Source organism: Pholcus phalangioides, unplaced genomic scaffold (assembly GCF_987345545.1).
Source record: "Pholcus phalangioides strain wild (caught in Gottingen) unplaced genomic scaffold, Ppha-v1.0 ptg000032l_1, whole genome shotgun sequence".
Lineage (NCBI taxonomy): Eukaryota > Metazoa > Arthropoda > Arachnida > Araneae > Pholcidae > Pholcus > Pholcus phalangioides.
The window spans coordinates 183868-200932 of NW_028301622.1; the positions used below are offsets into that span (position 1 = coordinate 183868).

The 17065-nt window shown below is 39.3% G+C and overlaps 2 protein-coding genes across 3 annotated transcripts in view; both read right to left on the reverse strand.

Moving 5' to 3' along the window:
• LOC149066103 (uncharacterized) overlaps positions 1-3949 on the reverse strand; it is an 86752-nt gene extending 82803 nt beyond the window's left edge. For both annotated transcript variants that reach the window (XM_089253159.1, XM_089253158.1), the window contains exons 1-2: positions 3795-3949; positions 3639-3693 (exon numbers count right to left, since the gene is read on the reverse strand). In XM_089253159.1, coding sequence (XP_089109285.1) covers positions 3639-3661 — 23 coding nt within the window. In that variant the 5' untranslated portion in view covers positions 3662-3693; positions 3795-3949. The remainder of the gene's footprint in view (positions 1-3638; positions 3694-3794) is intronic.
• A 5329-nt stretch (positions 3950-9278) lies between these two features.
• LOC149066104 (putative carbonic anhydrase 3) overlaps positions 9279-17065 on the reverse strand; it is a 32841-nt gene continuing 25054 nt past the window's right edge. Inside the window, exon 4 of the mRNA XM_089253082.1 lies at positions 9279-9419. Within this exon, the coding sequence (XP_089109208.1) occupies positions 9279-9419 (141 nt within the window). The remainder of the gene's footprint in view (positions 9420-17065) is intronic.

The window sequence follows — 17065 nt, forward strand, 5'->3', positions numbered from 1 at the left end:
TTGTTGCTCTGTCTCCCCTGATGACAACAAAAAAATTCTGTGTTTCGTGGAAAAAGTGCAATATTCGCTGAGATACTGAATTCGAAAAACTGAGGAAAGTTGGAAAAAACAGCATTAAATACTGGTAAACTGTTTTACCTGCATTTAACAGAGTCACAATGGTTATTTTTCTAAACTTTCCACCGTTTTTTTAATTTGAATATCTCAGCAAATATTTCACTTATAGAAAGGTGGATTTTTTGTTGGCATCAGGAGAGACAGAGCAACAACTTTATAATTGCATTTTTGAGCAGAGGTTGTCCGCATAAAAAGATAATATTTTTATTTTAATAACTCAAAAACCCCATGAAACATGAATGGCATATCTGAGTACTACACGTTATTTATATACTTTTTCTAACTGGAAGTATACCTCTATGGTTAACAGTGTAAGGAAATGTACTATGTAGTTGTAATTGTGTTAAGGTGTGGGTGGCTGCAGACACCCATACTTTTGCAGTGTTTTGTTTTTTGTTCTTGTTTTCAGTTAACAACTCTATTGATAATAAAGGTGGTTGATCCTGACAGCAGGATCATTTACTATTCTTGTGACGTCATGACTTGGTCCTGACGATCTTGACCATGACACCAGGGGTCGTTCCCTGCATTGTTCTATGACGTCACCTGAAACCAAAGCCTGGTTTCGGTTGGCTCTTTTGGCTGCCAGATCTGTTGTGTCGTGACTGCCGTGGTTTTTCCGCTATATAAGAAAATTGTGTCGCTGCGTCGATTCTTCTCTGTTCATGCGCTGTTGCTGGTTATCTCCACGTTACGAACTGAGATTTCTTTTTTTTAAGGTGAGTGAAGTCTATTTCTTTTCAACCTCAGTTTTTTACTATCTCTTAAAGAAATATTCCAGTGCTTAAAAATTTTCCTGACTTTCAATGCTTCCCCTTCTGGTCCCTGACCACAATTTTTTCCCCCTGACTTTCCACGTTGTAGGAGACCTGTTTTTAGAAGCAGACAAATGAGTCTGCTAAAAAAATTCTATTGATAAATGCTTTTTTTATATTGATGCAGGATGGTTTCTTTTCGGTTGTCTTTTTGAATTTTGAACAGATCTGGTTTAGATAAAAACGCATGCCACCCCAACCATCTTCAGGATCCCATCTATACCATGAACTTTCCGGTCATTTCGTCCAGTGGTTCGCAACTGGGGCTATATGCCCCCTCTTATGGTACTGGGATATTCTAAGAGGGCCGCTGGTGAAAATCAAATGCGGGGGCATGACAAGGGGTTATTGGCACACACAGATAGCTGTGAAAAAATGAATTCTGGTGTGAAGAAATCAAGCTTCTAAGTACAATATCGTGTGAAAAAGTGTAACTACTTTCAGAATCCCAAGGAACTGCGATTAAAACCAGGGATACCTTAATGCATGGCCTGAAATCTCATGTCCATAGAGAATCTACATTATGTGTGAGATCTCGTAATATAATTTTTGAAAGTAAGTACATAAATATGTAAGTACATAAATATGTAAGCTGTCACTTTCAGTTAAGTACGGGCCCTTGAACATCGCTTATTGTAAGGGTTCCACAGGGCCGCAACTGGGGGGGGGGGCAGGCGGGTCTCGTGCCCTGGGCGTTAGACCGGAGGGGATGCAAATTTCATTCTGTAACCTCTCCTTCAACATTACGAGGGGGCGTCAAAATGTGTGCTTGCCCTGGGTGACCGAGCATCTAGTTGCGACCCTGGGATTCCATGATGTTGAGATAGCCCTGTAGAGGGAAGCTCAAGCTTACTGAAACATGGGCATCCAAAACGGACTTAATTTATAAAATTTTTGTTCATAAATTTACTCAAAAATCTCATAACTGATAGAAAAGGTGAGGCTCTTAGACAGAGACATATTTTTCTGGGGGGGGGGGGGTCTCTAGAGGCAAGCCATGGCGAAGAGCCGCATGTTAAAAAAGAGAAATGTAAAGAACATCAGACTATATATAGAACAGGAGAAGGGTAGGACGCAAATCCATAATTTTGCTTTTGCATATGGATGAGAGTTGGTGTTTGGAGAGGTCTTTTATAAGATAGTGGGGGGGGGGGGGGGGGAGAGCACAAGAAAATATTGTACAAAAGGCCTTAGAAAAGAAAAAAGACAAGAAGTGTAAGTGGTCAGTGATAAGTGATATTCACCTTGAGCTTTAAATAAAGCTATTTAAGAATATTTTTTTTAATAAAGCTTTTGTTATAAAATTTTACTGTTTCAGATAATTTCATTCCAACAGTTCAGATTTCAAAACCAGAGTGAATGAAACTAAGAACTTAATGTTTTTAAAAACTTATAAGCCATTTCTACAAACTATGAATGAAATTCTGTTTCCTGTGATACTTTCAAAAAGCGCATAATGGCATGAAGACGTGAAAAATCCAATTGAAACCAGGATTACCAGATGAATTATCAGGCGTTAAGGTCTGGAAAAGAGCTGTGTAGCTAAATAAGAAGTGGTGTTTTTATTATATGTGCATGACCTAGCTGAGTCACAATGCACCAAATATCATTATATTCTGTTTTATTTTGTTATTCATATGTAAATCATGAATATGTGCCATGTCTGGTGAGGGTCTTCCGCAAATATTAGGGGGAATTACCTTTTTCTTTCAAACCAAGCGCAACTCAGGTCCATCATCAAGGGCAACTTACTACCTAGTGAGTTGTGCCAGAAGTGTAAATGTGTGTACCTAACAGTCTGAGTGTGTATCTAGTGTTGCGTCTAATTTTTCAGTGCTGCTATCTACATTTCAGAAGTGAAGTGCAATGATGGAATATTGGCACTATTTTTAGACCTACTGCTCTATGTGGCGAGATTTTTTAATGTGATCGACTTGCATTCACACTTGAAAGTTGGGATGGGAATTGAATATGGGTTAAATCTAAAAGGGAAAAAAATCAAGCCTGTCACAACAAGGAAACTGCAAGGAAAATGACTGCTCTGGCCGTTCCAGGTACAAACATTGATATCCTCAGAACAAATCTTTAAATGCAACAATAAACCTCTCCACTAATTATACGAAGTACAGATGACACACTGGATACAAAGCTAAGATAATTACGGAAAGAAAAGTCACATTCCTCTGTGTGGAATCGAACCACCAAACGCTCACTGAAGTTTTAATAGTAGAGCACTCGCCTTCTATTCCTTAATATATAATATTAAAACCTTCAATATCTACAAATTTGCATACACAAAAGAAAGTGCAAAAATATTGAAAAGCCACGTTAAACAGTTTGGAGATTATAGCTTTTTCAAAATCGAAAAGTCAAAATGACTAACTGCTTTGGCCGTTTTAGTGTTAAGGAGAAAGATTTCTGTACTGGATTGGTAAAGAAATTATGAGCTACATTTAGCCAAATCACATATGTTGGAAAAAGTGGTATGGCCTTAATTATATTTTGGCAATAGTTGGGTTGGCTTTAATTATATTTCGGCGTTAGTGGGGTTGGCCTTAATTGTATTTTGGCGTCAGTGGCATTCATCATTATGTGTGTGTGTGTTCCCATTCATTAATCACAGTTGTGAAAGCATGAACATTATCAACATGAATCATGTAAAACTACACTATACTACATTTATCGATCAATCAAAATAACTCTTACCCCAGTTGCTCAATATCATCCATCTTAGAATTATGAGTGGAAACAAAAGAAATACCTATAATTAAAAATCAGAGAAATAGAGTTTACATAGTTAAAAACACATTTAACAATCATTGTTAACAAAAGTAATGGGGAAAAAATGTCAATATGTCATACTTGGGGACCGATCTCAAAGATTAATCTGTTCAGACTTTGTCATCTGATCACCGTGAATTGTAATTAGTTTATGATCGTGAATTTTAAAATAATCATGTTTGTGCTCCAGATTTAACAGGGACAGTGTTTGTTTATGAACAGTGTTGGACAGCGTTGCCAGATCTGTAAGAAATTTCCAGCAAAAATCATCCTCAAAAGTCACTGAGCTATAAGTAAACTAAACTGACCATATTTTCTCGAGAGAAATACGGGACATCGCTTTTCCAAATACGGGAAAATACGGGACATTGCCAATTATTGCCAAAAACAACGCCAAAACCAAACAAAGTTGCCAAATATTGCTGAAATTACGGAAAAATCCCAATGGTGGGAAATGATGCAAATTGCAGTGGATTACAATGTATTCCACGAAAGACAGACGTTCAATCAAATGTGGGAGATTAATATTCTCATATATAGTTGTAATTATCGTAAAATAATTTATGAGTTGAAATGAGTTGAAAAATAATGTCAATCTTTGACTTCAATAAAGAATAAAAATTCAAGTTGGCTTCGTGTAAAATACGGGAAAAACCGGGACACTTTTGCCAAAAAGTCGGGACGGCCAAAAAAACAGAAAATACCGGGACTGTCCCGGGAAATACGGGACGTATGGTCACCCTACTTATAGCTCAGTGTCAAAAGTAAATGATAGCCCAAAATGTTTGAACTTTATATGGTCAGTAGTGTACTAATGTGATTTAAAGTCTAAGATTGCTTTGACTGCTACCTATTGAGTAATTTGAGAACTTTATGCAAAAATTGCATACACAAAAGATGGGACTGCTATCTATCATTCAAAAACCAAAGGAAAAACAAACTATCAACCAGTACCCACTGAGTGTAGCACGTAGTCGCAGATACAGTATTTTCATGGAGCTTGTATTACTGGAGAGCGGGGTTCTCTTTCTCGTTAGCCCCGCTAAAGAGAGTATGACGTCAGCAATCTCTGCATTGGCCAGTGAGGGTAACCTCTTCCAGCAAAATATCTCCAAAAAATTTCCCTTTTGACTAAATTTTTCCCACGCATTCCGAAAAATGTGCTGCCATGTAGCGGGAAAAATACGTAATCAAGTGTTTTACAATAGAAAAATATTGCCAAAAGCCCTGTATAATTATTATTTTATTAGAAAAGAATTGCACAGCATTAATTTCTATTTGTTTCAAAAAGTTCTTTTGTTTGATGAACTCGCAAAATTTCCTACAAATGCTACGAAATTTCCCACTTGGGCAAATTTTGGCCAATTTTTCCCACGAATATGGGAAATTTCCCATGAGTTACCATCACTGGCATTAGCAGTGCTGAGAACGGTGTCCCCCAACATCTTCCATCGGAAGATCACGTGACTCGTTGAAAACAAACAGTCCCCCGTTATTGTCTTATGGCATCCACAGGAATTTAAAACAATAAATGAAAGAAATAATTTCAGCATCGATGAGATACAATTGCAGAAACAACGAATAAAATCCAGGGCCCCCAACCAATTCATATACTTTTAGTGGGGCCCCAGACTGGCTTTATCTCGGGCTTCCGCTGTTGCAAATTCTACAACAGAAAAGAATGAGATCCATACAGGGCCCCCAAAATGAAACCTGTAAAAATGGGGCCCCCGACTTGGAAGCTTATCGGTCATCCCCCGGTGCGAATGCCATGAAAAATTTTCATTTGTATTCATTTCACCAACGAATAAAATCCAGGACCACCCACGCAACTACCCGTGACCGAATTCGCAAATTTTATGGGGCCCCCAGACTGGATATATCTATATAGGGGGGGGGGGGGGAAGAAGTATGCTTTTATTTTTCTGTTCATGCAGAGGTATGGTGCACGCTGCTTATGCTCTCGCACGATGAAAATGCTCTCATTTTTATTATGTTTTACAAAAATCATCTCAAAATTGACTGAAACCGAAGAGATAATTTCAAACTAATTAAATGTCTTCAATTATTTTAGCCCTCTGATTAACCGGGTCCCGTTGACCCATTTTGCACCGAATTAAGCCGTTGTAAGTTGTCGGAGTCGTTGGCAAGTGGGCTTCGTGGAAAATTCCGGTTTCTTTCACAATGTTTGATAGGTTGAAGACCCCTGGATTAGACAGTTGAAAGTTCTTTTCATATAGAAAAAGGTAAAATGTATTTTGTGAAATTCGAGGATTGAGTTCAATACATTCTTGATTGCTTTTTGCAAATACAGTAAAACCTGTCTTTAAATGGAATCGCAAGGGACCGAGATTATTTTTCGTTGAGCACAGGTTTCCGCTTAAATAAAGGTTCAATTGATATAATGTGTAAAATTATGTAACGATCTCCGAGGCAATTAAAATAACAAAAAAAAAAAATTAATTGAAAATAAATAAAATAATTTAAAAATATATAGAAGATAAAATTAATTATATTTAAAATAATTGAATGTGAATGAATAATCAGTGTATAATTACTGAATAATGTATTTAAGTTTTGGCAGCATCTCTATAAAGTTCCGACCTATACTGTTTGTCTTCTAAAATAACGACAAAAATTTTCTATCAGGATGTTATTGTCTGTCGTTTCAGGTTCAGTTTATACATTATCGTCTATGTTTATGTAATCCTCAGCATCAGGACCATAACTAAGAATTTTGTGAGGGAGAGCAACAGATGTTGCTGACCCTACTACTGTAAAATTCGAAGATTTTAATAACGGTCTTTTTGTTCCCACCTAAAATTTATCACCCCCTAAACTTTGCCGCCAGGGCAGTTGCCCCCCTTTCCCTCTCTCTAATTCCGGCCCTGCTCAGCCTTGCGATCACAGAATGCACACAGCTTGCATACAATTTTGTAACTCTTGCATAACATTTGAAAATTCAACCCTACACTGATTTCTGCTGTTGAAAAACCTGTTCTTCCGAAAAATTTTGTTACAATTTCAGAAAGCAACTGCTTTACTATGATTATGGCTTATCAAAACCACTGCATCAAGTATAGAAAAGGTTTATGCTAATCTAAGGTGTTGATAATGTAGAACTCTCATTTGCGAGCATAGAATCAGTGAAAAATTTCGATGGAGCACTTTTAACATTTTGTATGATCCTTTGGTTTATTGATCGCCGTGTGTGAAATTTTCCGTTAAGGTTACAATTTTCCTTTCCGTTTCCGCGTTAGACAGATTCCGTTTAATGCACGTTTTTTTAATGTGTATTTTGGAAGTGAAATCATGGGACCACGAATTTTTCGCGTTGAAAAGACAGGTTTTACTTATTTCCTTTTTGCAATCATGGAGCAAAAAGTAAATCAGTCAGGTAAACGTATAAGACAGATTAGCAATGAAAAGCGTGCATTCGGCATAAACAAGTCGAATAGGCTCGCAGAATAACAGGACATAACGTCACCTCTCTCCCCCTCCCCTGCATAATACATAGATTTGAAATTAAATTTTGAAAATTTATTTGATCGAAATTTATTGTTCTTGTTCACGCTCCAACACCCCTCGCTACGATAAAGGCAAATCCCGACAGAAAGTGCGAAGTGCGGCTTATACGGCGAAATTTAATCATTCAACCGTGTCGGGATTTTTACCGTGTCGGGATTTTGACCTGTCGGTATTCGTCTGTCGGGATTATGACCCAGACCCGACACGTCACGGTCCTACTAATTTTTTGTCGCACACGACATCTCTTCAATACATTACGTTTTGTAAGCTGTTGATTATTTTGAATTTTGATTGCTAATTTTTTGAGTGATCTCATGATGTGTTTTGGTGTCACTGATATGTATATACGGGGGGGGGGGGTATTTATAATACTTTTTGTTATATTCTTTTGTAAATTAAGTTGCAAACAAATATGAGTTGTGCGGTGCATGAACAATTCCCGGATAAATTTCTTTTGGATTTTACCGTTGGTGACTGAAAGGGACTGACGAAGGAGTTCCTTTCCACATTTATTCTAGGGATAAAAGGACTTTTATCAACAGTTTGAATAGGGGATAAAAAACGCATTCGGAAAGAGGAGAGAAAAGAAAAAAAGAAATGAATAAAATCTAAGAAATAGTTAGTAAGTGATTAATGCGCCTTTTTTGTTATCTACTCTATAATATAAAATCACACACTCGAAAAGGGCCTGTTTCTAAGCAACCGAAATTAGTGACGTTTTTGAGTGACGGAAATCTGTTACGTTTTTGTGTTACGGAAGTCGGTTACGATTTTGGGTCAAGTATTCATTTAACTCTAGCACATATCGGGACCCATTTGATCCATCAGGACCATGTTATGTGCATGTACCGAGAGGCTCCCACATCCTACAGCAAGGCCCCTAGGCTGGAATTTAGATGGCGAGCCCCCGAACCAGCTTTTCAGGTTTCCCTCTGTGGTTTATTTATAGTGTGAAAAATCAAAAAGTGATAAGAATCGTTCCGGCCCCTGTCGGCCCTGCTCTTGTGGGGGGTCATGCCGAGAGGTATGTATATGTATAATATATATATAACACCAGTGCTCCCAACACACAGGGTTCGGAGGGGGATTGCTCGTATACCTTCATGGGGAAGTTAAAAGTTTTCACTTCCAGGGGCCCTTGATATGGATTCCCATTGTTTTCTTGCTGCTTTAACCTTGAAAAATTTGTCCAGTCTGGGGGTCCCCATAAAATTTGCGAATTCGGTCACGGGTAGTTGCGTAGGTGGACCTGGACTTAACTCGTTCGTGAAATGAATACAAATGAAAATTTTTCATTTCACACGCACCGAGGGATGACCGACAAGCTTCCAAGTCGGGGGCCCCATGTTAACAGGTTTCATTTTGGGGCTCTGGATGAATCTCATTCTTTTTGTTTTTTAACATTATACAATTTGCAACAGCGGAAGACCGAAATAAATCCAGTCTGGATGCCCCACTAAAAATCTGCGTATTGTGTCCCCGCTACTGGATGTGGAGCCCTGGATTTTATTCGTGGTAAAATTGATAAAAATGAAAAATTTTCGTGGCCCCTCACAGGGGGGGTGTCCGACAAGCTTCCAGGTCAGGGCTCCATGGAAATGTTGACAGGTTCTAATTCGGGGCCCCTGGATGTATCTCATTGATTTTTGAGGCGGGGGGCAGAGCCCCCAGTTAGCTTAAAATAGTAACTTCAAACATTTCATATTAGGATTTTTTTCTAATATTTGCTTCCTATGCTTTTATGTTGCAGTCGTATTGGTTATAACGAAGTCGACACTTCTAATATCTACACCTCATTCGAATGAAAACAAAAAATTAATAAAAAATTATTAGATAGTTCAGAATATAATTAAAATTTATCCCGAGTTTGCTTTCAATAAACCCAAAAAAATGTAATAACGTACGTGATTCAACTGTTCGCATGAACAAACGTGATGTTTTGTTCGCATTTTAAGTTTACTTAAGTTTGAGGTTATTCTTCGTTTTCACGAATAATAAACATTACGATGTAGCCAAAGAAATTAACTTTATTATTCTTTATTCACAGCCTGGGCCGTAGAGTAAAATATATCTGTCATTAATCGGCTGTACGGGACGGATGTTGCCTGCCACAGTACGATGGCATTCATATACAGAATCTTCCCTCGATAAGGCTTGCTGCTTTCTGAATGCTTTCAGCTGAAAAATAAAAATAAAAATCCACATTGCGAATCAGCACTGCATTAAGAAGGGGGAGGGGAGAAAGAAGTATGCTTTCATTTTTCTGTTCATGCAGAGGTATAGTGCACGCTGCTTATGGTGTCATCACATCGGGATTCGGGGTTTCTGATAACGATAACCGATTGATAAATACTGTAGGCGTATATACTCGTGTATAAGCCGACTCGTATACAAGCCGGCCCCTCTCCCCACTTCAGGACCACCAAAACCGCTATACATTGAAAACCCGTGTATAAGCCAAAACATCCGTGCATTTTAGAGAAAAAATTCTTATATTTTCATGCAAAATTAATAGCTTGCGGAAATTTACAATAGAAAATGATTCAAACTTTTTAATCCCTTTCTTCTGAGTCTCCAAGCTCATGGTAATCCATAAAGGCCGGTTTACACGCACCGTTTTGTCGTCCGTTTTGGGGAAAAGAGGGAGTGTCTGCGATAAGATGGTGTCGTGTAGACGGAAAAAATCGAAGGTCAAGTGGTTCAAGGTCGCGTCAAAAAATCTGGTGGCCGAGCAATAGTTTTCCGTGAAATCCTACGATAAAAGGGTGCGTGTAAACGCGTTTCCGTTTTGTCGTCAGTTTTTCCCTCCTCGTACCCTTTTTTTTTATCGAATCAATTTTCGTGTACAGTCGATCCCGGTCATAACGTCCCCATTTATAACGTTTTCGCGCTTGATGCAAATAATTTTGGGGGGGGGGGGTCTAGGTGATTCTCATTAAGATTTCCCGTTAAAAGCGTTTTCCCGCTTACAACGTTTCCTCATGGCGGTTTTTTGAAACGTTATAAGCGGGATCCCCTGTATTTTATTTTAATTTCCTGAATTTATTTTCCCCAGTCAGACCTATTTATAACGATCGCGGTTTTAATGACAATTTTTCTATAACAACAATTCTTGGCGGAATGACTAATTCCCATACAGAAGAATTTTCATGAACGTTGCTTACAACGTCGAAGAAATTCAACGCCCTCGGTTACAACGATTGATTTTTTTGTCACTCTTTCTTTTGTTTTTATGGCATGTCTTTTTAAGAAAATTACCCATTTTTCCCAATTTTCGATAATTCTACCTACAATCGGTTATATTTTTAGCAAAAATTGGTGATGCCTCGTATTTATGATCCCAATTCACCGTACTGTTCTATATCAATTATGGTCAATGAACACTTTATTTACATTATGTTTGATTTCATCTGATTACATTTTTGATCCAAAAAATAAGTACGTCAGCCTCGCTTGTAATGACTAGAGCCCGGAAGTTTAGGCACTAAAGATGGTCGAAATAGGCAGGCAAAAAGGCACTAAAAATGAATAAAATAGGCACAAAAAAAGACATAATTTTAATGGAAAAAAAAACTACAAATAACTAAAAACTAAGGTATTGAGGGCCCAAAAAATAGCTGAAAAATCGATTGTACTTAATCCGTCTATTATTTTAATTACAACGTATAATAACTGCATTATTATTTAAGTTAAATGGATTTCAAGTCAAAAATAAAATGTTACTAGACCGTCAGGATTAGGCTAATTCCAGGGCCACGATTACCAGACGCGGGGTCGGTAGGGATAATGATCTGTGGAGCTATCTCGAGTTGCGAATGATTCTCGTTTATTTGTCGTATCATTTTGAATAATCATTATCATTTCTATAGTTGAAACATGGCTATCGTGTTCTATTTTTGTAAAAAGAAAAAAATATTTTTATATTACTACGTATACAAGACTACTTCAAGCGTGGGGCCCTGCATGACCGCATCTGTCACACACCCATGAGGGGGAACTCTAGTCAATTTAATCGATTTTAAATGTGCATGTTTAATAAATAACCATGGTTGTTTGCAGTGCATTTACGGTGCAAAAAATAAAGCCAAACAACATGGGCCCCAGAGCCCTGTTTGCTCCTATTCCGCCTTCCATAAGCCATGTTGCCAATTCAAGACCTTTTCGGACAATCATCGGTCCACTATACACATACAACGCAGTCGAATGCCTGAGCGAGACATATTATATGAAGTCTGTGAGGAGAAACAAATTTCTAACTTTCCTCCGCTTTTCTAACACGGACTGCGTTCATCTGAAACAAAATCATTCACGGCTAATATCATCCGGTCAAAGCAAAATTAATACATGCCAACACCAATCTCTCAGATCACTTAGTTGCGTTTAAATGGGGCCGGGGAAGGCGGCTTTCTGACGATAAGTAATACTGAGATTTGTGAAATTTTAAAAAGAGCGATTTTTTTTTGAAGTTTTCAATGCCCGTAATATTCAAGTTTTACAGATTATGCCTCTGAAATTCACTAATAAACTTGAAACTGGTAAAATAGGCATTTATGGCACGATAATTTCAAAAAAGGCATTTTTACCGGAAAAGTTTAAAAATAAGTAAAAAAAAGACATTTATGTGGCATTTTGCCTGAACTTCCGGGCTCTACTAAGGACGAATCGTTTGTACCAAAAAAATTTCGCAGAATCTTCGATATCATTTTAACCGTGTTTGGCTGTATAAATAAAGTACTTTTTTTAATTATAACTTTGCGATCTGCAATTGCTGAACCGGTCAAAAACATTTTTTGATCAGTATTGGCACCTAAAACTTTTTATATATGTAGATACGGAATTTCGGGCTGAGGGTAGTACGAAATGTTTTGCACGCCATAATCCATTTTGCTTATCGAAAAACTTCTGAAAGTGGTATTTTAACTCAAGTAGAGAGTTACGGCAGTCTCTCGATAATTCGAGGAAGATCGGACCGAGGCCACCTCGGATTAAGTAAACAATTACGAAGAAAACGGTCAAACTTTTTGCACATTTCTCGGCGACCCCCGAAAGTTGAAATGGTATTATAGGCTTTATAGACTCCATTCAAAGGAGTCTATAAAATCCACGTATAAGAAGACATATTTCAGGGCACTTTTTGCCTCTTACCGACCTCAGTTGTACGTATTTTTCTTGCCCTGCGCATAGGCGGAGATAGACTTGGAAGTCTGGGGGGAAGGGGCATGATGATAATGTCAATTCATATATACGCATATACATTATATCTGTCGACTTCAATTTTGACGCTGGGGGGCGCATCCCCCCCAGGTGTATCTCCACCCATGGCAGTGCGTCAACATTTTTTTGTTGGGTAACTTTCGTTTTTTGTGAATAGTTCGTTTCTTTTTTTTTTTGTATTTTGATTTTATATTATGTTCCCCCCACTTCATCGATTCTTTAATATAGTAAATTATGTCTCTGACCTGCGATTTCTTTTATTTTTTTTCCTGCTCTTCTGCAACTGATATAATTGGTAAAGAGTGAATAGCAAGAGCGCGTCTTCCATTGTGGACATCCATCAACAGTCACAAGCTGGATCGCAAGATAAAACGGTTGAAAAATCGTTGCGTGTAGACACCCCCAAAAAATGACACGATTTTCAGACCGGTTTGGTCCCCCCCAAAACGGACGACAAAACGGTGTGTGTAAACCGGCCTTAAGATCATCATAGGGGTGCGGCATCTTCGTTTTCAAAGAGGATATCATCTTCAGTTCTATCCATCGCATTGCTGATGCAACACTTTTTGAAGGATCGGATGATAATATTTCGGCGGAAACAGAATTCCACGCCTCATGTACCCATTGGGACACCAATTCAATGGTCTGGTTTCTTCAAGCACCACTCTTTGTAGTTTCTTTATCATCGAAACTCATCCATTCGTTCCGCAAATTCCTCAAATAGCCTTTGAGAGGATTGTTATGCTCACATCTAAAGGCTGTACAATCGACGTTAGCCCACCTGGTATCAAAGCCAATGATGGTTTCGATTTCTTTGCCTCGGCTTTCACATTATCGGTTCTGTGGGGTTTGAACACATCCCATACCAATAATGCCGGTTTCTCGAACACTGCAGCAAAAATGACTACTGATTGCGTTGGTCGATATTTTCTCATAAAAAATTGACCCGAGTATAAGCCGACCGCCCACCCACTTGAGGAACGAATTTTTCCACAAAAAAAACTCGTCTTATACACGAGTATATACGGTACATTAAAAAAAAATTTTGGTTGTCAGTTCGAAGATCATATGGGCTGTTTGGTAAAACGGGATGATAGTCAAACTCTTTTGATAGCCTCTTTATGCAACAATACGGCAGACAATGGCTGCAGAACTGTTCAGACGCTTTTTTACGAAGCTCCGTTTCAACTTGCAAAAGGAGGCATTTTCCTGTTAGTTTTAGCAGCGCTTTCGCGACGATGGAAGCTGGACTCCGACAGCGGCCAGGGCCGGTCTTAGACCTAGTGGCGCCCAGTGCAAAAACAGTATTCAGCGCCGCCGCCCCCCCCCCCCAAGCGCGAATCCAGAGTGATGTGTCAGAGGAGGCAATTTTTGCTAGTCATTACTGTCCCATAAAATACGGTACAGAATCATTCTACCATATTATCAGACTCTAGGCGTGGTGATCGTCCCCATCGCCCCCCACCACCTCTTGGTTGGATATTAAGGGACGAAGAAGTCGAAAAAGCTTCTTCTAGAATGGGATTACTGCTATTTAACTAGTAAACAAGCATGAAACCCCAACTTGTTTGATTTAATTATGAGATTTAAAAACATTAAAAAAGCAAAACGTCACACATTTATGCAGGATACTCATCACAAAGGATCTATCTGTTCTTTTTCACACATATTTTAATTGAATTTTATGGTAAAATTCATGTAGTGCACGCATCAAAGATGATAATAAAAGTGGTTAAATTAAAGTGAAATTACGTATGATTTCTTTCATACTCTGGTGTAAGAAATTAAGAGAATTTGCAGACCTGGTCGATGATCTCTAGAACTACTGTACCGATTTTAATGAAATTTGATATGTACATACATTGATACAATACAAAAGAAATAACCATTCAATAATTGTAATACACACGCATGATCATGCGTAACACTCGTTGGAGTCGGAAGGTATGAAACAGCGGTTGCAGAATAAACAAAAAAATAGGGTTAATAGATGGGTTAATAGGGGGTATGGCCCCCTCTTACAGATATACAGGTCTCGCAGCGTGATTTCATACCTGAAATAAGACAGTTTATCATTTCCTGATAAACAGGCAATTGGTCCTCCAGGCAATTGGAGGGCAATTGGTCCCACTTCAGCAACGCTGTTTTTATTCCCTGGATGGTTCCTGGAGGGGGGTTGCGAGTTGCAATTGCCCTCCCCAGAGCGTCCCAGACATGCTCTATAGGGTTAAGGTCTGGAGATCTGGTTGGCCAATCCATCCGGCGAATATCCTCAATCTCTAGAAAATCGTCGAGCAGAAGAGCTCTATGTGGCCTCGCGTTATCGTCCATTAAAATGAACTCAGGGCCAACTGCACCCCTGAAAAGGCGAATATAGGGCTCCAAGACCTCATCCCTATACCTCATACCAGTCACAGTGCCTCTTTCAAAGACATGGAGAGGTGTGCGGCCATCCAACATGATTGCTGCCCAGACCATTAAACCTCCTCCGCCATAATGGTCGATTTTGCGGACATTGGAGGGTAGGTAGCGGGTCCGTGGTTCTCTCCATATGAACGTACGGCGAGAATCGGTGCTTAGGCTGAACCGATCAGTGAAGAGAACGGTCGCCCATTGATCCATACTCCAATCTCTATGCTCTCTGCACCATGATAAACGGATTCTCCTGTCCGTAGAAGTGAGCGGGACGCAAACAGCAGGTCTTCTTGCAAACAACCCTCTCTCATGAAGTCTTTTGGAAACAGTCACCCTTGATACACGGATTCCTGTGGCTGCATACAAGTCACGAGAGAGCTGAGAAGCTGTAGCACTCCTGTTACGCCTCGCTATAATCGACAAATGGCGATGTTCTCTGGCCGTCGTGGCTCTTGGACGACCTTGTCCAGGCTTTCTCTCGATGGATCCGGTATCCTGGAGCATAAGTTACACACGACGCTGGGCGTTAAATTGAACTGTCTACAAATCTGGACTTGAGATTGGCCTGCTTCTAGCCTCCCCGCAATTCGCCACCTCATTCCATCATCTAAACGTTGGTGGTTACTCATTTTTACTGTTACAATTTGAAATTAACCGATTGCTGCAAATTAACACCAAGAAATTCGCCGAGGTGTGCTACCGAACGAAATGCGTCTCAACTTACGCGCGCTTATAAAGCCTGTTTCTCTACTGGCTCCGCCTACACACACGTGTACGCTTACGTATTTGACGTACAAGATTTGTATTTTTGTCTAGAAGCAGTGGTTTTTCATTCAGTTCAGTTCTTTTCATGAAATTCGATAAAATATCCAAATTCTCTTAATTTATTTCACCAGTGTATTTATGAGACTCATGAACTTCATTTGAAATTATCCCTTTCAGACCCAGTACTGAGAAACAGAAGGGGCAGGCAAACACCAGCTGAAGCACCGGGCCCTTTCAACTTGGGCAGGCCCGTAACTATTCTGAGGCAACTTGGGCGGTGCCCCGAGCCGAATGGGAGAGGGGCGCGCTTGTAACTCCTTTTTCTGAGCATAACTATTTCAAGGATACTCCAAGAAAAACTTTCCGAACTGCTCGAAAACTTCCAAGACTGCTCCCAAAAATGCACGCTACGGCCCTGGGAAGGGGCAGGGTCGTCTTAAGAGCATCATGCCCCCCCCCCCGGGTTTTTCTGTGGTTTTGCCCTTTTACCTTGGCGTTCCTTCTAGGAGAAAGCGGGCAGAAATCATTTTCCCATTTTTACACCCTTTTACTTTGGACTTAACGCCCCTCCTAGAGAGGGCAGAAATCACTTCTCCTAACTTTTTTTCGCCCTGTCTACCTCAGACTTGGCGCCCCTCTTACAGCGGACACAAATAATTTTTCCTAATTTTTTTTGCCCTTTCACTTAGCATTAGACACCCTTCTAGAGCACACCCAGTCCACCGAGCTGCCCCTGGTTGAACTAATAGGAAAGTTTGGCGAGTCGGGAGACTGGCCAGTGATCGGTGGCGCTAAAGTGCATGGGTTTTCTCGTGTGAGCACATTTTTCTTTCTCCTCGTGCGACAGGTAGTAACGAGGCCCACGTGCAGGATCCCTATTTAAATGGTCAGCAAATCGTCTGTTTTAATTCATTCATTGGGTTTTTTTTTAATATTAATTTAATATTTTTTTCGAAATACTGTACTGTATTATCGATTCGATTCTGCGTTTTTAATAAAAGTAATATAAGTCGGGGAAAAAGAGGCATGAAAGGCCTCTGGATAAAAATCTTTCTCATATCAGAAGACACCTTCAATTCCTATAATACTCCTCACAACACAGGAAACACTTTGGCTCTCGTTAGTAGAAAAATTGGGTGACCAAGGGTGATTCCTCCATTATTTTTTACTGCACAAGAAAAGAGAAAGAAATTGCTTCTCCCCCCAGTATCTCCTGCTGGGTAAACGAAAAGAGCTCGAGAGAGAACGTGTATTTTTATCTGACCCAAATCGCTATGTACTGTGCGTATATAGGTGCACTGCCCATCGATTTTTTTTCTTATTCACATTTCTTTTCGAAAAATAACCGTAATATTATATACACACAAACCTCAAATTTTTTCACATCTCGGTCATGTATACTTATAGTTATTTTTTTAAATAAGTATCTT